We start from the raw sequence: 6,256 nt of genomic DNA on the forward strand, positions 1-6,256 counted from the left end.
ATAGGAGCCTAGAGCAAGCACACTTTGGCCATAGCAGGATGTGGGAACAGCAGCTTTATTTTTGCTTAGGGGAACTGCTGTGGCAGTTTGACCAAGGTCTCATGGGCTGTAACTGCCAGTCAGATGGACGGGGGCCCCAGACAGAGACAAGGTGGAGAGAAGGGGAACCAGGGCCTACCCCCTCCCACCAGGGCCTACCCTCTCCCGCTTCTGCCCTACTCCCTTCTCACCACTGCAAGGCGCCTCACCCCCATTCATTGTGAGGCTGAGCTCTGCCCTGGCTGTAGCCCATGGTGTCCAGCAGAGTTGGCCTCAGGCATAAAAGCCCCAGAAGAACGTGGCCACAGCCATCATGAGCAGGGCATTGAAGTTGACCACACGGGCCCAGCTCGAGTCCTCGCTGATGTCCTCTAGCCGCCTGGCTGCTGCAGCCACCTCCTCCTGGGTAGGGGCTGGGGGACTACCCGCCCCACCTCCACTCATTCCACAGAACCAGAGCAGGCACTTGCGGAACAGGCCTGGTGCTGGGGACTGGGCCTCTAGGAAGAATGGACACGGGACAGTTAGTTTGAAGGAACTTGGCTCCCCTAGTCCCTGGCCCCACCTCCTGGAGGAGTGCCTTACCCTCCATCTCCACAGCATGCTCCGGACACCCATTCTGTGTAGGGGGTGAGGTTGGACCTTCCAGCTCATCAGCATCCAGGTCCTCTCGCTCCTCCTTGCTGTGCCGCAGACTGAAAACCAGGCGGTGGAGCTGGGGAAGGGAGCAGGGACCAAGTGAGAGTGCTGGTCCTCCCCCGGCCCCCACCCCGGACCCTGAAGTCTCTTGTCTACCTGGACACCTAAGACACCTTAGCTCCCTCTGTCCACCCTGTACACATGTTCAGACTCAGTTCAGCAAACCCAGCCTGCCATGGCTGCCCTTTGCCCTCAGACTAAAGCTAAGCTCTTCAGCTATGTGTTAAAAGCTCTTGGCCCTGGTTACCCTTTGCTTCAATGCCCCCGGTCCCTGTCTACACTCAAATTGTAGTCCTTTATAGGCTAGTCTTCTAGTCCTGCTAACAGTGTTCCTTCCTGTGGGTATTTGTGCATGTAGTTTCCTCCTGCTGCCTTTCCCCCACTTCACCTGTGCAGCCCTGCCCATCCTTCTGCACAGCTCATCTGTCCTGGCCCTCAGTCAGCCCTGCCCTGGGGCTCCTGCCCTGCAGCAGCACAAGACCAAACCCTCTTGTGGGCCTTCAGGATAGTATTCTGTCTCTCTTAGCCACCAATCAGATCTGTGGTTTGAGTCCTGAGGGCCACTGCAAGGACTTTGGGAGGTCATCACCTCCCCCACAGTCTTAAAGCCCACCCAGAACACCTCAAATAAATGTCATTTAAGTAAAATGTTGTGCTTGCTTTGCAAACGCAGCTTCCAACTGGATTCCCAGTCTACCCTCATGGACCCTCAGTGTAGAAATCCAGGGCCTCCTCACTGAGCATTCCTGGAAGTGGATTGGCAGACTAGGGGGTAGAGAGGGCTGCACTGACTCACATGGTGCATATTTGGTGCCCATCCAGAGGCCGGCACTTACATGCTTGCGTGGGATGGGTGCTGTGCATAGTGAGACTACAATGGTGAGGAGGCCAGAGCAAATGAAGAGCACGATGGCAAAGTAGAGGTAGTGCATGCCGCAGAGGAGCGCCGGGCACGCTGAGGGCTGCACACAGCTGCCCGAGCCAAAGGAGAACTCAGGAATAAGTCGTGCCAGACCCATAAGCAGGCCCCCAATCAGTCCCCAGAAGGCACCCTGCCAGGGAAGAGAATGTCAGCCTCTTCTGTCCAGGTTCTGCCCCCAAGTTCACCACCTACACACAGACTCACCTTCTCATTGACACGGGGCACAAAGAGCGCCAGCACAAAGACGGCAGACACAGGTGGCGCCAGGTAGCTGGAGACTGCCTGAATGTAGTCAAAGAGCTGCCCGCCCTGCGCTGCCTGCACCACGGGTAGCCAGGCCACGGATACCGCCACGATGAACACCACCCAGAGCCTGCAGTAGGTGGCCATCGGGAGATTTCACAGGATTCCCCAGTTCCCCGTAATCCTGTGAGGGTTCCCTGCCCCCACCCCATGGCTGATTGGTTGGGCAGGATCTTAGGGGGAACCCAGGCCGCACCGTCCTACTAGCAGCAGCTCGCGATCACCTGCATGGGGCCGCAGGCGCGTGTAGATGTCCATGGTGAAAAGCGTACTGCTGCTGTTAAAGATGGAAGCCAGCGAGGACATGAGCGCGGCCAGCATGACCGCCAGCATGAGTCCGCGCAGACCTGCAGGCCGATGGGAGCTGTGAGTCCCCAGCCATCCCCGGGAGGGTGCAGACTTGGCACGGGGTGACTCCTCCCAGTGGCAGTGTCCGCAGCTGGCCAGCTCTTACCATTGGGCATGAGCTTCACAACAAGCCGCGGGTAGGCGATGTTGGAGCAGCCCACCTCGGTACCACACACGCGTTTACACACTTCGGGCACCACGCACGCCACCTCATCTGCAGGAAAGAGGGCACAATGTGGCTAGGACGGGACCTGGTCTGGGAACTCAGATCCCTTAAGTGAGGAAAGGAAATCCTAGTGGAAGAGAGATAGGACCTCTGGTGGGAGGTGGGCCTGGGTTGATGGGATTTCCAAATCAAAGGACAGTAATGGAAACGGGAAATAGGCACCTGTTACCGTACACAAGGGGCTGGATGGGGCACAGGACTCTTGGTGGGGGCGGGGTTGCAGACATTACCTGGATAAAGAATGCGGCTGATCATGCCTGGCATGACCATGAGGAACATGGGCATCAGCTTCAAGTAGCCGCACAGTATGCAGCCCGCCTTGATGTGGGTCAGACTCTTCCCGGCCAGACAGCGCTGCACGATGACCTGCGGCAAGGGCTGTTCGACTGCCTGCATCCGATCCTGCATACCTCGCCCTCTCAGGCCTCGTCTCTACTCGCTGCTCTAATTCAGGCCTGCCTCTGGTTCAGTGGTGCTGGCAATTCACCTTCACTCAGAACCAGAGTCTTTGGGTTCCAGTGGGTCTGGTTTAGCCCCATCCCGGCCAGGTTCCTGACCACTCAACCGGGTCTTTGAGCAGCCCCAGATGGGTTCTGGTTCTACCCATCTCAGCTCTGCCCACAGTGGTTTCTGGTTCTTCCCCAGCTTCCCTGCCGGCCCAAGCCCTGACCCCGCACCTGGTCGCTGCACCAGTACCAGCCTGAGACGATGGTAAGACCCAGGAGCAGTGCTGGCCATGGCAGGTCCCCCGTCACAGGGTCCCGGAGCAGGTGGTAGGAGTCAGGCCGGGGTCGATAGCAGGAACTTGAGATGTTGCCTACCGCCGGATCCTCAGAAACCGTCAGCGACGTCATTGCTCCCAAGTATTTGTCGAAAAGCCCCGAATACCCGCCCACCTCGTGGAAGGCTGTGAGGGCAAGGCTGTCAGGGGACCCAGCGCGTGTGCCAAGGCCCTCCCTAGGACCCACATGCTGGAGATGTGCAATGTCTCTGCTCCCAGGTTGAGAGCTCTGTGACTCGCAACCTCTGTGCCCTTCCCCCACTGGCTGAGCTCCGTACCGTAACCCATGAGGATGAAGGCCCCCCCAAGAATGACGAAGGTCTGCACGGTATCCGTGTACATCAGTGCCGCCAGCCCTCCTGCAAGGGGCCTGAGTCAGTGGAGACAGCCCAAATAGGATGCCCTGAGCACATATGGTGTCTTTCTGCGGATTTGAAAGATGTGCTCCTTCCCGGAGAGCAAATTTCAAAGAAATGGCCCATTCTCCAGGCTCATGTACCCGGGCATCAGGAGGCAGGAATTAGTGAGCAGAATGTGCTTGCTTCAGTGACGCTCCCAGCATATCTTCAAGCCCACTCCATCCCTAAGCCCCTGCCACAGCCACCTGTCACAGTGTAGATCATGGTGATGCCCAGAAGAGCGATGACTGAGGCATAGATGTTCCAGCCCAGAGCCTGTTGAATGAATACTGCCCCGGAGAACATATCCACCTTGGGAGAAGTAGTGATAGCACAGGTCAGGACCCAGGGACCCAGGCAGGGACCCAGGTCTACCTCATGCCCAGACCATGACCCTATGTGGCCACGTTTCAAAGGTTCTCTTATTTTCCAATGGTCTGCCCTTCCCAGGTCCCACCCATTGTGGCCACGGCCCCCAAACCTATTTCTTCCAGACTGTGCTTCAGTCTTGGTTCTTACAAGGGATTTCTCCTTTGCCCCGCCCCCTCCAGGGCTTTCTAGAGACCCCCACTAGGTGGTCCCTCCCTTCCAGGGCCCTCCCCCACCCTCCATGAATGCGCACCGAAATCTTGGTGAAGATGTACAGAAAAAGCGAGAGCATTGACAGGTAGAGGCGGATACGATGGCCTCCGAAGCGCTTGCGCAGGTACTGCGGCATGGTAATGACGCCCGCAGTCAGGTACACTGGTGCGAAGACCCAGCCCAGTAACAGCACCACGAACAGCGCCTGCGGGCACAGCTGACAGCTGAGGATGACTGAGAGCCTGCCATGAGTTCACCCTCACCCCTGAAGGGTGTAAGACACCTCTTTCTGAACGTGTTATACCAAGGAAAGATTTCACTGGGGACCCAAGGGTATACCCAGGGTATTAAGGGACAGAGTCTTCACACCTCCATGGGCCCCTAACTAGATCCCTCCTAATCCTCCCAGGCCATGACCCCTGGCCAGTCCCTCCCAAGGTGGTCCCTATCCCTTCACCCGCCAGCACTTGAATCCAACCACAGACCCCTCAGCCTGACCACAGCCTCTGCCAGGAAGGGCTGCCTCCACCCAACCAAACCTTCTGTCCCTCAAGACTCAGCGCAGAGACCTCCTCCTCCAGGAAGTCCTGATCTCCCCAACCCTCAAAGACAAGCCTCAGTCCCAGAGCTTTATCTCCTTCCCACTTCTTCAAGGGACTTTAATTTGGCCCAGAGATCCTCACAGCTTCAGAGAGAATCAGAACAGGCACTTCACTATCTTTGAGGCTGTTCACCCCACTTTAGAAAGGAGAAAATCAAGGCCACAGAGGGTAGTGGCTGGTCCCAGCTTACACAAGAAGTCAGGAGCAGGCCCTGAAAGTTGTCACCTCCAACACCCCCCCCACCTGCAAGCTGGACGTGTGACCCTCACTCGAAGCCCAACCACACCCCACCACTGGAAAGTCCCACCTCCAGCCTTACATCCCCCCTGCTTGGAGCCTCCCCAGGTGTGACAGTTCCAGGAGTTCTCACAGGGGTTATTGGCAAAAGGGGGGTCTCACATTCCACTCAAATCCAGCCACAGCCAAACCGCTTGCAGCACCAGTGCCTGCGAGGCCCACAAAGTGGCCACTGCCGATGTTGCTGGCAAAGAGCGAGGCCCCGACCTAGGTGGCCAGAGGTGGGGGTGAGCTAGGCTGCTTCTCTAGGCCTCCTCCCACTCCACAGCACAGCCTTTCTCACCGGCCACCACACCATGCTTCGTCCTGCCAGGAAGTAGCCGCCAATGGTGCCTCTGTTGGTTCTGCACATGGACTGAGAGACAAGAGTTGGGGAGGAGATGTGGGTTCGGAGCACATCTTTGGACCTCATTAGCCTTCTCAACACATTCCTCAGCCTTGTTTCAGGCTGAAGATTAACCAGCCCTGGGCTCTCTTGATGATTCCCACCCAACCCCCTGTCCCAACCTCCTCAGAGGCACCTAGAGCAACCCAGGCCTTAACCTAGTGCCCAACTACACAAGCTTGAGTGTGGCTGAATGCCGCCTGACTCTTCCTGGGGCCTCGGATATGGATGGGCTTCTGGTCAGATACTGTGTGGATAGGGGAACAGAGACCTCATTTAGAATGCTGTCCCTGATGGAGATCCACTGATCCCTTCAGCTAAACCTATTCAAAGGTGGGAAGACAAGGAATGAGTATTGGCTGGGCCTTCCTGAGGCTATCAAAAGATTTGCTTGCCTCCCAGCCCCAGGTTTCTTCCTCAAAGATCCAGGCATCCCACCCCTGCTGAACATGGGGTCTCCCTGAGACTTTCATTCCAGACCCCAGAAGCCTGACCGCCAGCGGCACCCCAACTTCTCACCCACAAGCCGACACCAATGACCAGCAGGAAATAAGCAGCAATGACCAGGATGTCAGCAGAGTTGTTAATTAAGACCCTCTGGTTTCCCAGTCCTGGTACGGAGCCTGCCTCTGTGTGTTCCTCCATTCTGCCTATGATCTGTCTCTCAAGGGACC

At 57.2% G+C, this 6,256-nt stretch overlaps 1 protein-coding gene across 1 annotated transcript; it reads right to left on the reverse strand.

Annotated features, from left to right (window-relative positions):
- Nucleotides 1-39: 39 nt before the first annotated feature.
- SLC5A2 (solute carrier family 5 member 2) lies at nt 40-6,256 on the reverse strand. The gene is made up of 14 exons (XM_032842703.1): nt 6,102-6,256; nt 5,481-5,552; nt 5,300-5,404; nt 4,339-4,503; nt 3,923-4,028; nt 3,597-3,677; nt 3,215-3,444; nt 2,768-2,903; nt 2,418-2,525; nt 2,160-2,310; nt 1,865-2,033; nt 1,575-1,790; nt 625-754; nt 40-539 (listed from the first exon to the last, which is right to left on the reverse strand). Exons 1-14 carry the CDS (start codon nt 6,225-6,227, stop codon nt 313-315), a joined length of 2,022 nt encoding a protein of 673 aa, XP_032698594.1. The 5' UTR covers nt 6,228-6,256; the 3' UTR covers nt 40-312.

This window comes from Lontra canadensis, unplaced genomic scaffold (assembly GCF_010015895.1).
Source record: "Lontra canadensis isolate GAN:19392208 unplaced genomic scaffold, GSC_riverotter_1.0 scaffold132, whole genome shotgun sequence".
Classification (NCBI taxonomy): Eukaryota; Metazoa; Chordata; class Mammalia; order Carnivora; family Mustelidae; genus Lontra; species Lontra canadensis.